At 36.6% G+C, this 23,717-nt stretch overlaps 1 protein-coding gene across 1 annotated transcript in view; it reads left to right on the top strand.

Annotated features, from left to right (window-relative positions):
• Positions 1-249: 249 nt before the first annotated feature.
• The window catches only part of LOC115921735 (calcium uniporter protein, mitochondrial-like), a 41,010-nt gene continuing 17,542 nt past the window's right edge, over positions 250-23,717 (top strand). Inside the window, exons 1-4 of the mRNA XM_030979780.1 lie at positions 250-401; positions 3,752-3,818; positions 17,209-17,382; positions 19,185-19,289. Of these exons, the coding sequence (XP_030835640.1) occupies positions 315-401; positions 3,752-3,818; positions 17,209-17,382; positions 19,185-19,289 (433 nt within the window). The 5' untranslated portion in view covers positions 250-314. The remainder of the gene's footprint in view (positions 402-3,751; positions 3,819-17,208; positions 17,383-19,184; positions 19,290-23,717) is intronic.

Below are 23,717 nucleotides of genomic sequence, written 5' to 3'. Positions count from 1 at the left end.
ATCATTTCATATCATTTTACGTTTTTTGTTTGTTTTTTGTATTTTTTTATTAATTGTATAAACACCACTTCTAGGGTTAAAAAATCTGTGGCTTCAACCATGAACCTGATGCTTCAACCAAGGTCTCCTCGTCTTTCTTCATTCTACATTGTACTGTTATGATTAAATACTCTAGTCTATTATTTCATGAAGATATATAAAACTCGAAACTTATAAAAGTTTTTCATTCTTTATCTGACTTTTCGGCGACACCATAATTAGGGTCTGATATTTTGGCAAGGCTCCGACGACGCGACCAAAATTGTGTCAGAGAAATGGCGTTCAGAAGTTTAATTCGAGTGCAATTATGTCAGCATCAGAGAGGGATTTTACTCAGAGGAAAGGAATTTGGATCACAGAAGGTATTTATAATGTTTACTAATTATTGGTGCCTGTTGATAAGCAGTATCAACGTAAAAAAATAGGCCCTTTGTGTGGTCGGTCGGAAGTTGGGCGGAGTGGGAGCGGCAACGGCGGCAGCGGCTCGAGCCCTGCCCCAGAGCGGCTGCGTCCAGCGAGCCAGCTTATCTTGCCGGGCTCCGGGCCCGTCGTCTGTCTGCGACTCGCGCTCGGCGATCTTGCTTTGGTGGACGTGGGCGAGGCATTGAAACATAAATTGTTGTTGTCTTATTTTGTTATGCTTTTGTCATTAAATTGTGAATACTTATGCAAAGTGATGCTGGTGATGCTAGGCACCGTTTCTCGAAACTGTCATAATATTAACAACTCCATTTACTTGTTAGGCCTACTCATAATACATTAAGAAAAGTCAATGAGTTAAAAGTTGTATTGTTTATTACCTGTTTCGTGTCAATTTTCTTGTTATTTTTGGAGTATGTTTCGGAAAAACATTGATATTAGTAGGCCTAGACTATACACTTTTTCACAGGTTTCACAGCAAAGCGCTGCACAATACAAGTGCATACCGATGGTGGGTTGCAGGCAGGTGCGCGCCTGTTTGAAGTTATTTACCGTAATGAGGATCTGAGACATTACTTACAGTACCTTCACACAGAATTTTAACTCATGATCTTTATTTGGACATTTAATGAATATTTACTTCATTTTGGATATGTTTTAGTAGGATATCGTATCTCCACGCTGGAGTTGTGGGTCAAATTTTTTATAGGTTCCTGAACAAGCGCCGAAAGATCATCATCATAGCTGGACTCCTGGAGGATTTCTTGTCCTTTAATATTAAATGACATGCGCTGGCACTGACCATCGACTTAAAAATGATGACAGAGATATGACAATGTCGGAAGCATCATAACTCCTTAGTCAGAATGTTGTCCTTGATCTTAGTCTAAAGGGCTTCATGAAACTGATGTACATGTGCGTAGCGGACAAGTGGCTTTCTATATTTTTAACACTGATTTAGTTTTATAAAGAAGTCAAGTAAAGTCTAAAGAGTTAATATTATGACAATGGAGTTGTTAATATTATGACAGTTTCGAGAAACGGTCCCTAGCATCACCAGCATCACTTTGCATAAATATTCACAATTAATGACAAAAGCATAAAAAAATAAAACAACAACAATTCATGTTTCAATGCCTCGCCCACGTCCACCAAAGCAAGATCGCCGAGCCGCAGACAGACGGGGCAAGAGCTGGGCAAGTAAAGCTGGCTCGCTGGACGGGCTCTGGGGCAGGTCTCGAGCCGCTGCCGTTGCCGCTCCAACTGCGCCCAACTTCCGACCGTCCTCACACAAAAATCAAAACTAAATCACTGGTTATGAAATGAAATACTCATAATTATGATTCACAATTAATTCTATAGTATAATCTACACAAATTTTGAAGTATTTACATCTCTTATTTCATGGTACTATTTTCAATCTTTTTTTTTTCCCTACTTCGTTGAAATAATTGCAGTTTTCCTAAAATTACTTTTTTTTAAATCTGGTGGAATTGCGACTAAGGCTATGTCATGGGCTCCTTTTCTCCCTGATAGTATAGATTTCATGAGATGTCTAGCTAGTTAAAGCTCTTTGTGAAATGGTTTAGGAAGATCAGAGACATCTTCTTTAATAATTGGCAGATAAAGTTACTGTATGTCTGTCCTGTCATTGGTTTTGAGAAACAAGCCCAATGATACACATCTTCATAGTCATTAATTAATGAACATCTCATGAAGTTGAATTATAAAACCAGCAAATTTCATGATCATGAAATGATCTTGAATTTTGTGATTGGTTCAGCACTTCAGATTCATGACAACTCTCCTGACAAACTGACATTGTCTGACAACACTGTATTTTGGCAAATTTGCAGAAGTTTCTTGCCAAGAAATCACTCTATTTTTTATAAATTTGCAAAGTTTTATGTCTTGCAGGTTTCTGGGTATTGCGGATTGGGGAAGAATAACAAAAACAATGCTTCATGTACATGAACATGTAGTGCACATTAACACAAATTGGAGAAAATAGTGCTGGAATATTTAATATAAATGAGGAAGAAGAGCCGAGATTAAACTTTTCTTGGTCTAGTGCTTCTCCAATCTCCATTGTGGTTAATGACCCAATATGTATCATTGTTTTTATGCACTATTTCCCCCCATTTCTATTATACCTTGCAAATCATACTTTGGATGTTTGTTTTTTTTCTTTACTGGAGATGTAGAAAATAAATTCCCATTCATCAATTTGGTTTCTTTTAATTATTATCTATATTTTGTTTTAACTGGTGCATTTAGGGGGTAGATCGCAAGACCCTTTTTTGAGATTGCTAGAGCAACATGTATCTTAGAGTTTTCCAGAGCTAACTTGCTCATCACTCCCCATTTCATTGACATCCTACATCACGCTGTGACCTTATGGCTTCTGCTGGGGACAGCCCATCTACACGTAATGATGCATGTAGCATTAAACTGAAGTGATTAATCATGTGGTTAGAATGTGAAGTGCGCGCAGACCAGATCTCATCGCTAATATGATTAACCACATACTTGTCTCTTTCAATTAGATCAGCAACTATTTCTCTTCTCTTAATCAGTAAAAATAGACAATTTGCCCATCTACATGTATCAAGAAGCCATCTTTTCCAATTATCCCATTAAGTGTAATAACTTTTTACAAAACAGTTAAGCCACCTGGACAGTGAACAGCATGCAAACATCATCTGCTCCACTGAGAATCAGAAGGATCTTAAAGGGGAAGTCCTGCCTGATAAAAGCAGGAAAATGAGAGAAACAAATCAGTTGATGCCCTGCCCTTTCTTGCTTCTCGCTCTCAACAGACATAATTTTGATTATTATTAAAATGTAATATTATAATTATTTCTACATTTGCACATTACATACTGGTACATGTAGTTGCAGCTCCTTAGCACAATTTGTCATCATCATGTTGATGATTATTTATTACACATAATGTACATTGTACATGTAAAGTATTTTTGAAGAATTGTTTGTGTACCTGTAGTTCGGGAATGAAAGTGACTGCAATATCAAACCAATATTTTCATGTTGATACCTGATTAGTGTGACTCTGAAATCGGACGTACATTTGTAGACATATATGTTGAAAAAACCTAAACTGAAAAAGACAAGATCACTTCCATTCGTTACGTTAATGATATTGTTTTCCCTTCCATATCCAGCTCTAACCTGAATTAACCTTTTAAAAAACAAAGAATAATCGTATCCACTGTTGTGGACAGTATGATAATTTTGACCTTAATTCTTTATTGTCTGACCTTGTCCTAAACAGGATGCAAGTGTGATATGCCCGGCATGGAGACAGAGTGCACTCATGTATTCTTCACTCAACGGAGCAGGTGAGTTTCACTTCGAAGGTGGTAAAATATATTTGCGGAGTCAAGGACCTCTAAACACGAAGGGCCATGGTTGAATTCTGGAAGTGAACTTGTAGAATTGTACAATTTTGAAGAAGATTTGTGACAAACGATTCCTCTGACTCAAGCATGAATTCAGAGGAGTCTACACATATTCTACACTGTATGTACATGTACCTGTACTCCAAGCAGTTTGGGTCGTCAAAATTATTGTGTAAAAAAGAACAGGTTTCAATTCTAAAACATAAATTATACAGATAATAGTCAGGCGAAAATCTAAAAAGTCCAGACCACCATGGTTGATTTATTTCAATCTTTAAACTCACAGGCCCGAATTCACAAAGGAGGTTTGTTGACAAACCTAGGTTTATGTGCGTCATATGCGTTTTTACAAACCTTGGTTTATCCATAAACCTCTTTTGTGAATTCAGGCCACAGTGTATAGTACAACGATCATACCGATACATATAACTTAGCATAAATTTACGATGACATAAAAAATAAAAAGGTGAAAATACATGTATACAACTGTACATGCTGTATGAACAAATATTTCAAAGCACAGGTAGCTTAAAATGACTTAGGATGAGATGCAAAAAGAATAAGAATCTGTCGAAGAAAACCTCAGTGTATACAATCATATTCTACGAATAAAACCGGTACCACATGTACTTTTGTAATATTATCCAAGCTGCTTTAATAAGACGGGGTTCAATTATTGGGTACTCAAGCATTCAATTATCAGGCACTCAAGCATTTGAGGAAGTTCTTTCTGCTGGGTACCCATAAATACAAATTACCAAGATTTAGTGTTGCACTTTGTTGATATGTAGCATGTAAGGCTGAAGGAAGTTTACACATGTAAATTGTATAAAGAAACGCATAAAGAAACGTCTAAAGCATCATCATTGTAAATTGTACATGTAGCTGTCAACCATTTCTATTTTGGAAGAATTATTCCTACTTTTAGGTTCTCAAACTATTGCTATGAATCCCAGATTCCTCTCCATTTCTCAAAACTTTTCTGTGTAAAATGTATACAAAATGACTGTATTCTTAGTTTCGCCTTGAGGATGAGAAGGAGAATGAACGTACACACACAAAAAGGGGTATCGTATTTAAAGATGGTGTCTAGGAACTAGTGTTTAGGAGGTCACGACAGCTAGCCAATCATCACTGCATGCTCACAATTAGTCCTGTCCAGTTATAAATGCATTTTCTGTATGATAACATTCAGACAAGATCAGGTTACTTGATCTTTATAGAGTTTTCATTTGAAACAATGCTCATATAAAGTGCATATATGCTATATCAAGTTTCACTTTACCTGTACAATGTTTAGTATAGGATATGCAGATCAGACAGATAAAATTAATCACTTATCGTATACATGTAGCTGTAGCTATGTAGGTCTAGATACATGTACAAATGTACTTATTTTACTACTATGGTTCCTCAATTTCCTTTGTGAAGTTGATGTTTATAAGCAATGGAAAAGAAGCGTTCATGAATCAAAAACTTTAATCTCAAAAATTTGTCTTGAAAATAAGCTGTATTGTCTGTATACTATTTAAAGGGTTAGTACAAACAAAATGAACATGTACCAGCCTACATGTACATATAGTGTACATGTGCATGTAGGCCCTACGTTGTACCATAGACGTATTACGTCTATGGTTGTACACTGCACTGCACAATTATAAATGGCATTTCAACAGCTGTATGAGAGATTGAGAGTTTAATAAGTTGGCCTACTTGTATGATGTCAAGTCCTCTGTAGGTACTCTCTACTGTAATTATGTCATTTGAACAGCACAGGATATATTAATTGGTACAGGAGAGGCTAATTTGTATTTTCAGTGGTTGACTTTTTTTCTCCAGACTGTTAGGCCAAATAAATAAAATGAAGTGTCCCCCCCCCCCCCCCCCGCCTCCATTTTGGCTGCTGCCTCTTTTTTTTAATACTACATGTATTTACTATTCAGAAAAAAGCCCACCCCCCCCCCCCTAAAAAAAAAAGCCTGTGATATACACTTTGTTTAAATTGCTTCTAAAGTGATATCAATCATAACATTGCATCAGCATACTCACATAGCACAACATCTGTGAAAAATAGGCTTGGCCAGCTATAATTAGCATGGCAGCCGTCTTGGGGAAAAATTGGCAAAATAATAAAAAGTAATGCCCTGCCTTCTCCTTTTTTTTAAAAGTCCAGACGAGAAACACGTTATTTTTGTTATTTGGCCTTGTTTACTATAGATCTGTACACAGGTCTGCTGTGTATTCTTATACAAAACATGTACATGTACATTGTATGTACTTGTACAGTGTAAATAAAAACAAGGTGTTGTTTCACTATTGAAGCAGGGGCAGTGTCAGCACTCTTGCCCTTCACCTTTAAAGGTAAAGACCAGTTCTGGTCAAGCGGTTGCATTGTGAAAGAAACGTTGTGGAATCGATCAGAAAAGGTTGATCATCTAGCATCTAGCATCTGCAAGGTTGTGGAATCATCAAAATGATAAGAAATATGGCCCATTCTTCGTAAAGTTACAAGCACTATACACGGAAAGATGTATATGGGACTACCCTATATCTCTCACAAACCATGAGAGAAACATACATACATTCTTTCACATGATTGGTAATGAGAGCTTCCATTTCATTTTTTGAAATTGGGGCGTTTCCAATACTGGTCTTAACCTTTAAAATAAATCTGTATTAAATTCCTTTTATTGGCAACATCTACATTTGCCACAGGTATTTAATGGGTACCTGTAGGAATGTTCCTTGAATGCTGTGAGCACCAGAATCGATAGCCTAGCAGAGTCAGGTGATATTGGAGAGCCTTGAGCACTCACTTGGTGGAGATGTGTGCTATATAAAATATCCATGACAGTATTACAGTATACATGTACACATGTACACAGCATCATGCGAACTGTGTAGTCCCATAGATGCCTGTGATTTCTGCATGTACAATGTATGTGCATTCATTTGATCTTCACCAAGACTGACTTTTCATTTTGATCATCCCAATGAATAAACAATTCTTGACTCGATCATTCCCAATAGACCGGTATATTCACAAATTTATGAATGTTTCTTTCCTGGCGACCTACAGTAGGGACGAGTTATTCGATTTAAACCTGTTATACAGTCCTAGGAATTCCTGCATACATTATTTATTGCTATGTCAGGCAAGTTTTCAGGTTGTCAAGAACAACCTTTGTTTAAAAAAAGTATGCATAAAATGCTATTAAACCGTTCTATTGCTTTAGTCTCTTGCACGATGTTATCTCATGGCCAGAACTCAACGTTCTCTTTAGCCATACATGAAAACATCAATCGAAAATACGCTGACTTGGAATTGATCATATTACCTTTACTTGGCATCAAAGCCATAAATGAAGGAAATACCTTTGAAAAGGAAATTGTTTTTGATGGGTTTAAAGTGTAAATAAAATCTTGGGGGATGATATGTTGATGCACGAACTGAGAATAATAATTTCATAGTCCATTGCATTACAGATTATAATTACCTGGGGGATTCTACATGTACATTTGTACAGTACATTACAGTACATACATGTACAGTAGCCAGCAGACTGAATTATTTTCTTTTCTTTTTCAAAGGGAAATTAACTCTCTGGTATATCTGAGTGTTGCAAGAAGCACACAATGTACTGTATGTACACTGTACGTGTATGTATAGATCAGATTGGTGTATAGTTTTAGGAGAGTCTGATAAATGATGATGTCTGTCAAGGGTCATATACATACAACATGTAGCTATAACATACTCTTCTGGCTCTGTGTAGTCAGAGTTGATGATAACACAGTTATGAATTATATAGTTTTACATGCATGCATATGTAATCACTTTAATAAGGAAATGAGAAATTGGTAATTATATGACCAAGCGTCTTTGACGTGATTGATGATGCAGCAAGGTGTAATACTAATACACAGTTTTACATGTACACTGTCACTTTAAGTAAATGACAAATTGGCAATTCTATGGATGTGTCTTTGATACGATTGATAATTATGCAGTGAGGTGTATTACTGGACACGCACACTGTAATCACTTTAATCAGCAAATGGTAAATTGGCTATAGATTGGCTATTCGTCTGTGACCATGACCATATGATTGATATTAAATAAGGTGTAATAGTAGACACATTCACACATCTCTAGACTAAAGAGCGGCAGAGCCGAAAAAACAAGCAGCTATGCTTCAAAGCCCCTGCACGCTCTGTGTGTCTTTGGCAGGCTAGTCTGAAGAAAAGATTGCCAATATTACATGTAGTATTGATACTGAAAGTGATACACTGTCACAACATCTCAGGTCTACATTAGACGGTTGACAAGTTTCATCCTGCCTATAGGGCTCCCGCTCACAAGCTTAGCTTCTAAAGGGGTCCTAAAAATCATTCATTTTATCAAATTTTATGTTGATTATTGTACTACAGTACCATCAGTCTCTTTTCATGTAAAAGATTATCTCATGTTTTGTGTGGTTTTTAAATGAAATGAACTCAAACTTGCCTGGCTGATGTGTCTTATGAATGTCTGAGATTATGAAAAGTTCATGGGAGCAATAAGAATTACAATCACACACTTTATTTACCCCCCCCTTCACAACAACAACAATGATAATGAAATAAAGCAAACAAATATATGTACTGTAATGTATATATTGAAATTGCTGTAAGAGGAAGTAAGACTTAATAAACAAAATATTTTTTTAAAAAGAGCTTGAACAGAAGTCATTTTTACACTAATCGCTGGTCAGTGCTTTCGAGGTCCTGCACATGAAATTATGATTGAGCTATACATGTACATGTATGTATTGAAAAGAATCAGGCTTACAATGTAAGTCTCTAAATTCATTTATTTATTTATTTATTTTCTTTTTTTTGGGGGGGGGGGGGGGGAGTGGAATGGTTGTCATATAATATCAATCAATATAATCGCTTTGATCGAAATCAGCATCATTTTTTGTTTTGCCAATTTAGATTGCTTGAAAGTCTAGCTCAACAGGTTAAGGTACACATAAATCACAAATGAATTATTAAACCTGTTTTGCAAAAATTATTCTGATGCGGATTTGGAAAAGGAAGCTTTTGGAAATGTGTGGAAATATATATTTGGGTTGTCTGAGACACCGGAAGGTTCATGCACAGTTCACTGAGACAGACCTTATTATATTCAGGGATGCAGGCCTTCAGCTTAAAGTATGATCAACTTAATAATTCAAAGTCTACATGTACCTGTGCTTGCAGAATACTAATAACACAATGAATAACATCTGATCTACCAGTACGTGTACATGTACATGTAGGAAAACAGGAGAAACCCGTAAATGAAATGTATGAGATTGTATTTTTCCTTTTCTCCCCCCCCCCCCCCCCATAATACAGTACATGGTTGATTACAATTTGTACATTTATGTACATGTAGTATGTACATAAATAGGCAAGCATTTACGACCTTGCTTCATGCTCATGACTTCATGTACACTGTGCATGAATGTTCCAATTTTGATATACCCGTAGATCGATGTGAAATGGATTGGAATGCAATTAGTCTTCATGCCCTTGACTTCTCATGATTAACATGTTATATCAATCAACGGCCAACGACCAGAGAATCGTAATCAAACTGAGTCACACTGGTAGATGATTTTCTGCTAGCGGAGACTGCTTGTAGCCTTATCATGCACTTATGAAGTTCATCATACATACACAGTAATTTTGCAAAGCATTTCTCTAATAATGCACATGTAAAATGATGCAGCTGTACAGTAGTACTACTGGTATGCAGATTTAAGAGAAATTCTTTTCAAAATGATTGAAAAAAATACCCAATTCTTCTGCCGTAATTCCGTTACCGACACACTTTTGGTCCTGAGTTGCTCCGAATGTAGATTTAAAAAAAAAAAAATTTGATTTGCTAACAATCACGTGCATAATACAGTGATTAAAAAAGATAAATAATCAGCTAGGTCTAACCACCCGTCTACAGTTTATAAAAATAGAGCCAAAATTTCTCTGAAATGTAATTCCGTTACCATGGAATTGCCTACATCTACATGTACCGTTAACAACTAAATTATCTATACCCTTAATACCAGGTTTTGTAATCACTTTAAATATGTCAAAAACTGATTTGTCCCAATTATTTCTCTTGAGAATTCAACCAGTCCACCTTTAATTTTTGATTTACAAAACACACAGACAAAAAACATCAAATTTTCAAGGGGTACATTATGAATATATTTCAGTTGATAACTGTACTTGTGGGCCTACATGCTGTATAATTGTGAAGACACTTGAATAATACTTTGCAAAGTAAATGTTGGCACAGTACATGCAACATGATTCCTTGCATGCAGTGTTTGCATTTCAGCTTGTACATGTAAGTGATAATTGGTCTAGGTGCGAACGACTGAACGTTATATATGTAAATTGGCAAATTTGTTCGTGTCCGGAAATGCCATAGGTTACAGCACAGAGACTCCTTCACTTTAATAGTTTGCGCCCAGAAGCTTGACCTAGATTTACAGATTCGTTACAACTAAATTGCAATTGGTGTCTTGTTCACACATGTACAGTATGACAAGGGGAAATGGGCTCCATTGTATATTTTGTTTGTCTATTTGTTTGTTTTGGTTCTTTTGGAAGTAAATAATTGGCTAAAGGAAAGGACAACTGTACATGTGCACATGTACATGTATACAACCAGATCCTCCTGACTCCTCCGTGAATTTACTGTCTCAATCTTTGTGTTATTGCTTGCTGGGTGCCTTGTCTGTTCAAGACATTGGCGATCAAGGCCTTCTGCATATTACCAGTCAGCCCAGTGAACTCATCAATGCATTTGATGGGCGGTTTCCTTTGCTTCTCTTTGCCCTCAAGTTTTCCTGTCAGTATCCTGTTTTCTGTTCCTTCTCTTCTCTTAATATGCCCAATAAACTGAAATTGTCTTTTCCTTAATATGATTTTAAAACAGGATCTATCGACACATTCCTTATTGAGCACTTCTTTGTTTGATATCCTGTCAGTTCAGGGTATCCTAAGCAATATTCTGAAGGACCACTTTTCTGCTGCTTAAATTCTTCTGTTCAAGGAATTATTTATTTGTTTATTTATATATTTGTGATTTATGAAAAATGTGGAGCAAATCATGCTTGTAAAATATCATTACAAAAAAATAACCAAGACCATTTACCCCATCTTAAGTGAACGAGCCCTCACAAGAGTGTACTTCCGACAAACAGAGCTAATGTAGGATGATATCTAAATGTAGTACCTCGATCGTGTCAATAATACCACAGCTTACATGTAATTTGTTAAGTGCCACTTTTTGCAGAATTCTATTCACAACACGCCCTCAACCCTGGCTCTCCTCTCCACTCAAGAGACAAGTGAATGTCATAATCAAACATACTTGTGTCACTTTACTTTTCTACAATGCTACAAAGTAAGGCTGCGACGGGTAGTCGAATGCTCGAGTACCCGCACGGTTGATTTTCTCGTACCCGAATATTCGGCCGCAAAAAAAAAAAAATGTCCAGGCCCACGCTTACACGTGCCAGGGAGAGCGGCGAATGCTGGCATGGTACCGTCAGGAAAAATGTTTCCCAACTCAAGCACTGTCAAACTCACCTTTCAGAAACTGGGACCAAATGTCCAGATTTCTGTTTGGACTTGGAGGAAAATGGATTATTCTGCCATCTTTGGTTTTTAAAACAGCATTGTTTACTGTTATTATTCTTATTAAATCGGCGCCTTCAACTGCAACTCAAAGTAAAATTGCATGCGTTTTCGGCGAGGGACCTGGGAAACTGCCGAGTGGTATGGTAGTGGCAAAAAAAACAAAAAAATCAAAACAAATCAAAAAATCAAAAAATTAAAATAAAATAAAAAAAAATCAAAAAAATTCAACAAAATTCAAAAAAATTATAAAAAAACATGGCGTCCGAATATTCAAGTATTCGCTTGTGAGCCTGGGAGTGTACTCGGGTACCTCATTACACTGTTGTGCACAGCCTTACTACAAAGGAATGGTTTGTTTGCTATTTAAAGCAGCCTTCTGCTCAGTGATCGGGAGGGGGGGGGGGGGGGGGGGGGGAATCCCATAACTGTACTGGTCTTGTCTTTCATTTATTTGCAGTGCTCCAGTGTTTTTTTTTTTTTTTCATAGTGTTTAAGTTTTTAGAATATTATTTCTTTTCCTGATCTTATTCTTAATCATTATTTGAATAAGATTGTAACAAATAAGGAGTTAGTACAATTTTGTCCATTTTTTTTCTTCAAGATTATTAGAACAAGATTGCCCAAAGAAGAAATGAACAAAGTTTTGCTAATTCATACATTTTCATTGTAATAAGAAGGAAAAAAAAACACATTCCAGGTTCATAGAACTGTGCATTACTTCATCGTACAATAGGCAACACAGATATAAAACTTCCAAGCATAACATTTTTTTTTTTTTTTAAGGAGACAAATCTTTCTAAAGTCAACATAATCCAACTCTTAACCAGGTTTCTTGAGCCGAGAGAAATGTAATTTCATGCTTGTTCGAATTTGAAAAGTCTCTACAACGTAGCAATGTTTTATTATGAACATGTTTCATAAGTGCTACTGGGGGAAAAAATCATGATAAAAGTGTAGAATAGAAGAAAACAATTCCCGGTATCCAAGGATTCCCACATCCCCCATTTGAATTGTAAATCTTGTGTAATTCTAGATGCGCAGTCTCCATTGGGACCATCACTTGTAATTTGATCTTGCATTTCCGTGCATATCACCAGTGTGTGAATTATGACAGCTACAGTGTAAGATGGCAAGCTCTTGCCCTCTCATCTCCTTTATCTATTTTCTCTCCCTCGAAGCCCGATACATGGTGATCTGATAATTTTCACTGTAGACTATCTGCATGTACAGTATGTGCATAACACCAGAGCATGAATTATGACAGCTAAGGCGGCAAAATCTTCCCCTCTCTTTTTCCTCTCCATCAACGAGGGATTCCTTGCGATCCAATAATTTTCACTTTCTTGCATGTACTGTATTGTACCTGCATTATTAACACCTGTGTGAATTGTGGCAAGTACGGTAATGCAAGTCGATCCTCCCTCGAGTTCTATCTTTCTCTCCATTCTATTCTTTCTTTCCCTCTTTCTCTCCATCTATCTTTTCCTCTTCCTTTTCCTCTTCCTTTTCCTCTTCCTTTTCCTCTTCCTTTTCCTCTTCCTTTTTCCATTTTACCCTCCTTCTTTCTCTCCTGCTGTCTCTCCCTTTTTCTTGCTCTCTTTCTCTCCCTCTTTCTCTCCCTCTTTCTCACACACACTCTCTCTCTCTCTCTCTCTCTCTCTGTCTCTCACTCTCTCTCTCTCTCTCTCTCTCTCTCTCTCGCTCACTCACTCTCTTTCTCTCTTTCTCTTTCTATTCTGCCACTCCCTCTCTCTTTCCTCCAATTGCGGTGGTCTAGATTGCATCGTTGAAATGAGCAAAGTCCAATTTCATATCTTGAACATTGATCTTGTGTCTTGAGAGGTAGAAAGAGGAGGAGGAGAGAGAAGAGGAGACTGACAGTTTGACATTTAGGAGCCCTTCATTACAATCTATTGCGATGGAAGCGTATTGAATCTTGCGACAGGGCAATGGTAAGATGAGAGTTGCTCCAACAAAATCTCGCCAATTGCCGAGGTCTAAATAGATTGCCTGTACATACTAATAATGAGCAGAGTCCAATGTCATGTCTGGAAGATGATCTTTGTGTCTTGCAAGAAGGAGGCTTCTTTCATATTTTGACATTTAAAAACCTGTTACATGTATTAGAGTATAGAGATCTATTGCAAATAAGGATATTGAATCTCGCAACAGGGCAAGAGGAGAGTTGCTCCAATAAAATTTCATCAATTGCCCAGGTCTAACCAGATTGCCTTGTACTCCTCAAAATGAGCAGAGTCCAATGTCATGTCTGGAGGATGATTTTGGTTTCTGGAAGGATTATCTTTGTGTCTTGAAATATGGAGGCTTCTTTCATATTCTGAAATATATAACCTGGTTATTATAATAAGATATATTGCAAGAAAGGGTATTGAATCTTGTAACAAGGCAAGACGAGATTTTCTCAAATGATATACATGTAACATCAATTCCCTCGGTCTAGATTGCCTGTACTCTTGAAAATGAACAGAGTTCAAGTCATGTTTTGTCTGGAAGATGATCTTTGAGTCTTGAAAGATATATATTTCTACAGTGACATTTAGAAACTAGTCATTAAAATGAGATCTATTGCAAACAAAGTGTATTAAATCTTGCAACAGGGCAAGACAAAAATTTCTCCAATAATATTTCATCGATTTCCTCGGTCGAGATTGCAGTTCGTCCTTAAAGGTAAAGACCAGTACCGGTATTGGAAACGCCCCAATTTCAAAAAATGAAATGAAAGCTCTCATTACCAATCATGTGAAAGAATATGTTTTGACTAATACATGATGATAAAAAATTTGCCGGGAAACCGCCTACTAATTCATTTATTTGGTAAATTTGTTTCTCTCATGGTCTGTGAGAGATATAGGTAAGTCCCATATACATCTTTCTGTGTATAGTGCTTGTAACTTTACGAAAAATTGGCCAAATTTCTTATCATTTTGATGATTCCAGAACCTTGCAGATGCTAGATGATCAACCGTTTCTGATCGATTCCACAACGTTTCTTTCACAATGCAATCGCATGACCATAACTGGTCTTTACCTTTAATATGAGCAGAGTTCAAGTCATGTCTAGAACATGATCTTTGTTACCTCTATAAAGATATATACATGTACTTCTTTCCCACTGCGAGATTTAAAAACTGGTCTCTAGATTAAGATCTATTGCAAAAAAAAAGCGTGTTGAATCCTGCAACATTGCAAGACGGACAATTTCTCCAATGATATATCATCAATTTCCTTGGTCTAGATTGCCTGTAGACTGTAGTCCTTAAAATGAGCGGAAGATGATCATTGTTTCCTCAAAGATAGACTCCTTTCCCACTGTGACATTTAGTGGAGGCGCGATAGCTCAGTCAGTAGAGCAGTGGTCTCATAATTCGGTGACCCGGGTTCGAAACCAAGTCGATGCGCTAGTGCAAGGAATTAATCCTCATTACCGGGTCCCTCGGAGAGGACCTAAAGCCATCGGTCTTCTGGTTGCTTACTTACAAGCATTTTTTGCTTTCTTAGCTGTCAGGTAAAATAACCACCATTATACAACACCTACGTGGATCCTTGTCATTTGATTGGAGGTTTGTTGGTCACATGATATTCAATAGATGTTATATTGCATGGGCGTGCATTTTTGGTTATATGCGCCGTGCATTTTTGGTTATATGCAGACTGCGTACCTCTCTGCCGTGCGCGTATCCCTGCGTGTATCTGACGCGAAGGCAATCTGAATGTAATCGAGAAGGCTTGACTCCAACTTTAATTTATCTTTAATATAAGGAGTAAAGCATAATTTGTTGATTAACATTCTATAGTATTAGGTCTTCTTCGATGTTGTATAAAACAAATAATGAATGTTTTTCGTTCGGTCAATGGTGCGAATATTTTCATTCGTTGAAAGATAAACGTTAAGTCTATTCAAATCATGAAAATATTCGCACTATTGAACTCATAACCATTCATTATTTGAATACTATAAAAAAAATAAACAAATTTAAAAACTGGTCATTAAACTAAGATATATTGCAAAAAAAGCGTATTGAATCCTGCAACAGGGCAAGACGAACAAATTTCCAATCATATTTCTTCAATTGCCTCGGTCTAGATTGCTGTACAGCCTCATAATCAGTAGACTTTAATTCATGTCTCAGGGCTTAAATTAATCCAAGGCCACCAAGGCCATGGCCGTGGATGCCCCTTTGATGGCCTCAGTGCCCCTCTCATTGGCCTTTGGAGATTTTTTATGCCCTTTCCAATTCTTCCTATTTGTGCTGCAATATAGGAATGTGCCCTACAGAAAAGTGGCCTTGCCCTAAAAATATTGAAATTTAAGGCCTGATGTCTGGAAGATGATCTGGTGTCTTAAAAGATACAGACTTCTATCATCCTCTGACATTTATAAACCAGTTATTAGAACACCATCTATTTCAAGGAATGGTATTGAATCTTGCAACAGGGCATAACCACAAAAAAAATCCAATAATATCTCATCAATTTCATGTAATTATTTGTTTTAATCATTCTATCACTTTTTCTTTCTGTCTTTCCTTATGTTATTCTTTGTTTCTACCTTCTGTCACTTTCTCTTATGTTATTCTTTGTTTTTATAATTCTATCACTTTCTCTTAGGTCTAGATTGCCATACATCCTTAAAATGAGCCTAGTCATGTCTTGAACATGATCTCTTAGTGTCTTGAAAAATGGAAGCTTCTTTCATATTCTGACATTTAAAATGTAATCATTAGAATATGATCTATTGCATGGAAGTGTATTGGATCTCGCTGGAGGGGGGCACTTCTCTGATGACAGCTAAAGGGAAAGTGTAAACAGGGTCGAAGAGAAGATTGTTGTTACAGGCACACTCTTCACAGGTTTTACGGCGATGATGTAGTTTTCATTTCATGCTTACCCATTGTCCTAGTTGATCAAAACATTCATATGGGATTTGATCATCATTCACCGTCAGTACGTGCACCTCATTTCTCTGTGGCAAGGAGATGTGATGTGAAAAATATTTGGACAGGTGAAATACTGGCCACCAGACGCATGTTCTAATTTCTATCACATCATGAAAAGAGGGTGCCTAAAATAAAGGAAGAAGTGTCTCGTGAAAGAGCACCAAAGTGTTATTTTCATGATGTCTTCAAATAATTTTTCTTTTACAAAAAAATACTCACCAAGCCCCAAAAGTGCATCAAGCAAATATGTTTATAAACACATAACAAGTTTATATGTTTATATGATCATCTGCAACCTATAAGAACCAGGAGGCTGTTAAAAATATAATCTACAGGTTTGTTTGTTTTAATTCAAATGTATGTAGGTTTACAATATTTCAGTAAAAATTATTAAGTACCGTATGCTTTAATACGATTTCATGTATTTTTTTCCTCCTGATTATGATACTGGGTAGTCTTTATTGATATTTATATGGACTTCACATGACTCTTTCTCCCATGCATACATGTACATGTATACCGGTATGCACAACATCATGATACATTGTACAGAGTGATCTTTTGAATTGTGTGTATATATTTAAAGTTCTTGCTGAACAGTCAATCTTGTAAAACACAGTTTCTTGTTTTTATAATGAAAGTTAAGATTGCCTAAATAACTTGTTTTCTCTCTCTTCTTCTTCCTGGTACAGATGGCGTAGTGTGTGACTACCAGAATGGGCTCCCGACCCTGCTGGTACCCCTCCCTTCCAGGAGAGAGAGGTGTCAGTTTACCCTCAAACCGGTCACAGAGACGGTAGGTGACTTCCTCCGGCATCTCAAGAATGAAGATGGGGGGATCGAGACCGTCGCAATCTACAATGATGGTATGTTACGTGAGCGGGGCACTCTCTGCCTGTTTGCACTCAGTATGCATAGTGTTGCTACAGACGAGACCCATTATGTACTCTATGGTGTGTGACTTGCAATAAAACATACTGTAACATCTGTGGTTCTAGTATGAATTGAATTGCATTTCAAGACTAACTGGCTGACAGTGATATTTTTGATTGCTTTTCACAGGAGATTGCTTAATATTTAGACCAAAAATAAATAAATTGAAGTTCACATTCATATTGGATATCACATTAACTGAAAATCACAACACCTCATGTACTTTTCATTACATATGGTTCTAGGTTATGCCACTACAGATGTACATACATTTACATTGATGTTCACACAGTTTCGCTCAGTAATATATGGATTCTAATTAAGGCTTAAATTTTTTTCTTGTCATTATTATGTGTTCTTAATCTTCTGCTTTAATAAAAGATGTCAGTAATGTCGATTTTGTTAAAGTATGATACTTATTAAGCTGTATTCAGCTTCTCCTGTCAAGTGACATTCTTAGCATTCAAGCTCAAAAGATTTTTTTTTTAAACAATGCTTTTAATAAGGCAATACTGTACCACAATGGGCTAGACATTATCATAAAGCCTCATGCATGTATACAAATTGATTTCTAATGTATACGGTGAGATTACTTGATGAATTCTTAACATAGGGTAATCATTTGCGTGGATGGTATAGTATGTCTGTCTGGCAATGCTCTAACGTTCAAACCAAAGTACAATACCATCTGGCACGAAGGTCATGGTAACTCGTTGATGAATAATGTGATCAGGCATCTGCTCAGGCGACATCTCTAGGCTTTATTTCATCAGAGATACAGAATAAGGTTTAGAAGACTTTTTGTGATGGAGCTTAGGTTTAGGTGTTTAGTGTTTTATAGTCCAAGGTTTAAGTTTGGAATTTGGTTCGTGTTTATAATTGACCCCAGAGTAATTGCTGGATCTTACATATATGTCAAAAACCGAAACCCCCCTTATTCTGTATATCTTTACAATAAGCTTAATACTGACATGAGTAGTAATATTCTTTAAAAATATTATCAATATTCATACATACATGTACCTGTACATGAATATCATGTATATGCTATCTGAGCATCACACTTTTACGAGTGATTTCTTTCAGTTCTAGAGTATTACCATGTTCATATCTTTTTTGGATGTTATCTACATGTAAACATTGCATTTTTTTACATTTTATTTGAATATGAGTGAGTCTTTTAAGTTTGAAAAGGGAATGTACATATATTAGGTTCATGTCTTATGTGATTGTTATGTAGGATTGTAGGTAATACTGTTTTACATTCTAATTTTAATATGTAGGTTAATGCTATATGGTACATGTATGTTCTTTAATACCTTATTTTTGTTATATATGTCTTCACATTTTTACAACTTTTCTAAACAAACATGTTCATATCTTACCTAGATTTATGTTTTTTTTTAAATGTATTTTAATAGTACATACATTGTTCATTCAGCTGGGCCGGGCAAAACATATTTTGATACCAAATTAATACATTTTAATTACACCCTTCGTTGCAATTTTTGATATAGCAGTAAATAATGGTATTGTTGCATTCATGTAGAAAGAAGTCTTTCTCTCTCTTACTTTTACTCTCACTCTCTGTATCTATTTATTTTTCTTTATTTGTGTTTCTCTCTCTCTCTCTCTCTTTCTCTTCTCTTCTCTTCTCTTCTCTTCTCTTCTCTTCTCCCTGTGCAATTTATATGCCTTTCAATATCTTTCCTTCTCATTTTCTCTCTATCTTCAGATGATGTAAAGGTGGCCAGATCAACGAGTATAGATGTATTGATGAGGAATCCATTTTCTCTCCGGATAAATGAAGATACTTACAGGGTAGACCCGCCAGAACTAGGTAAGTGTCTAGATGGTCATCTGGGCCCTGTTTCATGAAACTTGTTATCAATAGTAAGTTGGGTAACCGTTAAAAGCTACTGAAATCGTGGCATCTGATTGGCTGAGAGCAAATTTGGCATAGATATTCAGCATTTGTTTATTGATAACAAGTTTTATGAAACAGGGCCCAGGGCAGCGTTTCATGAAACCTACATAATTTCAAGTTCACTGAGGTGCCATTGAAGTTTGTGTATGTTAAATAACACATCTTTCAATGGGATCTCGTTGAACGGGCGACATTTGCTCTCACCTTTATTTCATCGAATATGAAAGGGTTAGGACTTGATATTTGATTTGTTTTAGGTAGGCAGTGCTCGATGCTGTAATGAAGGTCAAGTGAAACTATTTTCTATTTTCTCTGGCGACGTACTTAGCAAACATTTTATAATAGTACTGTTTCTTAGCTGTTCGTAATAAAGAAGTTAATTTATTTTTATATATAGTATACTTAGTTCTATTATTATCATTACGTTGTTTCAAGAACTGTTGATGTAATTTTTGTTTCTTTCGTACTGATATTAAAAGTCCTTTACTCATCCATAGTTGCTTGAATTTGCACTTCTTGTTCTTTTCAAAAATGGGTAACAATGGAAAACAATCATCGTACAATAATGATAATTTACATATAAATTCATTATAACAATAATTCACATTATCAACATTATACATATTTGACCAATCTATTTTTTTCAACTCATTCTTCAATCGAGATATCCCGTCTTTTGTAATTTTTCTTTTCTTCATACTAGCAAATTCAGAACGATGTCTATACTGATTATCTTTATTATTTTTACAAACATTAATACAATACACTGGAAAATGGTCAGAGAAGTCGGAGTATAACAAACCTGAATGTACATTATCATTTAAAGTATTTGTAAAAATGTTATCAATAAGTGTTGCAGTTTTTGTAGATACTCGAGTAGGTTTCGAAATTAGTGGAAGCATATAAAATGAAAGCATTTTTTCTAAAAAATCATTTGTTTTATCATGAGAAGCACAATTTAATAAATCAATATTAAAGTCGCCCATAATATATATTTCTTTTCGTTCACTATCCAATAATTCTAAAACAGAGTTCATCTTTTCTATAAAACATGGTATATCAGAGCTTGGAGGGCGATAAATACAAGTAATTACAATAGGTTTTTTTAAAGGTTCATTTGTTTCAATTGATACAATTTCATAATCAGGTGTAATGCATGTCAAATCATTGCGAATTTTATACTGGATATTGTGCTTAACATAAATTGCAACGCCCCCACCGTTTTTATTGTCTCTACATTGTTGTATCAAGGAATACCCCTGCATAGAATATATATCAAGATCAAGATTTGGGTGGAACCATGTCTCAGAAACAGCAATAATATCAAAATCAAATTTCACTGAACTGAGTAGTAACTGAAAATCATCAAAATTCTTTTTTAAACTTCTTGCATTTATATGTATTAAAGACAAAGATGGTGTACATAAGCTATATTTCTTTCCAAAATCTTCACAAAACATATAATCACATTTGAGTTGAGTTACATCATAATCATTATCCAAAAATGGTGTTTCACTGAATTTGAGTTCTTTATTCATAACAAATGGATTTATTTTCAAATTTTGGAGTCTTTCAATATTAATATTTTGATTCAATTGAAAGAAACTGAATACATTCCAATAAAAATCATTGTCACTAAGAAAATGATTAAAAGGTAATATACTTGAAATACATTGCGTACAGATGAATGATTGAGCAGAGGATAAAAAATCAGCGCAATTCACACACTTCATACACACTCACCCAGATAAGTCAAACAAGTTACAATAAAAAAAAATCACAAAATCACAAATTAAATCCCCTATTAGGGAATACTGAGTTCAATAATAAAAGTTCAAAGTAAAAATGTCTATTGAGAGGGTCGGGAACCTCCCAGGGAAATATTATAGTTCTGTCATCTTACTTTCTCTTTCTCTCTCTAGCTGTCTATCAGTCTATGTGAGTTTTTCTTCACGTTCTATTCGTGTTAATGTGGTTACCTTAATTTTCTTGCCTCTTCTATGGTACCGATAACTTTCCTGACCGATTTGCCGTTTGTCGCAGGGAGTGCTACCAGGATGCGGCCATCTGACGACCAAGCTGCGGATACTCTTGGTGACGATCTTGCCACCTTGAGTATTTCGTAGTTATGGGAGGTCAGGTCCTCCGCTATAGTAATCCCGGAGTTTTTGAGCCGCCGTCTAACCGCCATCAGTGTCTGCTTCGCGCGGTAGGTAGCAAATTTGACGATGATCGGTCGGTGGTGAACCTGTTCCGACCTCCGCGTCGCCCTATCCGCCACAGCGGCCCACGATGTCGGTGTCGATGCGGCTGTGTTCTCCGGTCCACCCGGAGTCGAGGTCGGTGTCGCTGGTAGTCTCTGCTGGTGAACTGAGGCTCCTTTGCCCTGAGTGTCTGGTCTCCAGATCGCCCCGATCCGGTGGCTTCGGTCGAGGTCCTTTAGTTGTAGCTCCACTCCTAGCTTCTCCTTGGCAATGTTCATGATGACGTTGTCGGTCTGTTCTCCTGTGCTTTCGGGGACTCCAAAAACTCGTATACAATTTCTCCTCGAGTACTGCTCGGCGTCGTTGCACTTGTTTTGTAGTCTGTTTGTTGAGTCTTCCTGTGTTTTGAGTCGTTTTTCCAGATCGTTTATTTGTTGGCTTTTACGTTCAGTCTCGATCTGAAGTGAGACAATATTTGACTCGTTTGACTCTACTTGCTTCGAGAGTTTGGCGAATTCTTGTTTTAGTTCTTGCATTTCCTCTCGTATTGTTTTCTTAATCGTTTTTTTGATCATGTCAAAGAAGTCTTTATTGTTGAGAAGTTCAGGGATCGGAATTTGCGTGATTTCGCTTGACTGTGAGTTTCGCGTTGCTCTCCCTGCCATAACTCGGGCTGATTTCCTTTCATTAGATCCACTGTTTAGACCCTCCATTGTGTGGAGGGGTACGGCGATACAAAGGAGGGGGGTAAACTGTATTGTTGTTCAAAAAATAGTTCGAAAGCTTTGCGTGGACTAGTGATCACGTCGCGATAGTGTCACTGAGATATATTTCGGCCGACTCTGGCCCGGTGTTGTGAACTGCGATGCCGTTTGAAGTTATATGTTTAGATATGAGAAACTGGCTCAATACTTTCAAGACATATTTTGCCCTACAAAATGTCAGGAAACTCACTTATATGTCCTGGGAGGTCCTCATGGTATATGTAGACACAATCAATAAATCACATGTAGATGTAGATTGACGAAAAGGAAGAAATATCCGTGATTTTGTTGCACAATCAACGCATGAGCCGCAAGTGTAGATCTCCTCGATTGTACCAAAATGCCCTATTAACATTATTTTGTGAAGTAGAAGGGATTAGGAGTTGATATTTGATTTTGTTTTAGGTAGGCAGTACTGGATGCTAACGGGTCCAGACCGTTTTGTACTCATAAACCCCCAAATATTGGCTCCAGTCTCCAGACCCCCCCCCCCCCCCCCCCCAAATTTTAAAATTTAAAGAGGAGCCTTCGGTTATGTATAATATTGGGTACAATGTAAGAAATAGACAGTCAGTTTGACCACATAGCAATTTAAGTTGTAGCAGGTATCATACAATCGTCTTTATAGTTGAATCAGAGGACTATGACTACGTTGAGCGTGCTCGCACTGATTTGAAAAGTGTTATCCATTCAATTCTATTCTCCTTGCAATCGTAAGTACTCTGTTAAAGGCTAAATCACATTTGATATTTCACTTTCAGACACAACGATTAATGCCCTTTTTTTGTACTGTATTAGTAAAAGGCCATCTAATTATGGACATTAACATGACTACATTTGATAATCACCCCCATGTATGTATGGATGATATAATCTCCTAGCGCTTCCATTCTCCCCTCTTCTCTCGAATGTACCTAATTTACGAGAGAGCGCTCATATGACGACACCCCTATTCATCAAGCCCAGTTTGATTACGCTCTGTCGCTCATACGCAAAAAACAGGAAAACCCACTCTCGCTTTCGGCTCATTGTCTCCTCATTCTCTTGCTTTTCTCGTCCCATTCTCCGCTTGTTCTCTCGCCCGATGGCTCTGGCTAGAAGAAATTATGATTGAGGAGAGGCTGACGAAACTAATTCATTTTTGATCAGCCCTACTGCTCATGATTTATTACTGTGGATTCTGTGTGCTGAGCAAAAAGGCAATCCTGGAATTAGACAATTTACTCTCATCGATTTGGGCCTCAAAAGTGAAGGGAAAATGATGGGTTTCTGATCGCTTTTTGATTCAGCAATTTACATTTTATTACCCAAGGTACACGTACATGTATCTTAATCCTTGCCTTTGAATTGAATTGAATGGTTTATTATCTTTT

Source organism: Strongylocentrotus purpuratus, unplaced genomic scaffold (assembly GCF_000002235.5).
Source record: "Strongylocentrotus purpuratus isolate Spur 01 unplaced genomic scaffold, Spur_5.0 spur5_scaffold_10, whole genome shotgun sequence".
NCBI lineage: Eukaryota > Metazoa > Echinodermata > Echinoidea > Camarodonta > Strongylocentrotidae > Strongylocentrotus > Strongylocentrotus purpuratus.
Note: the sequence above shows the minus strand (reverse complement) of the source record. Positions and strands in the feature narration are given on the sequence as shown.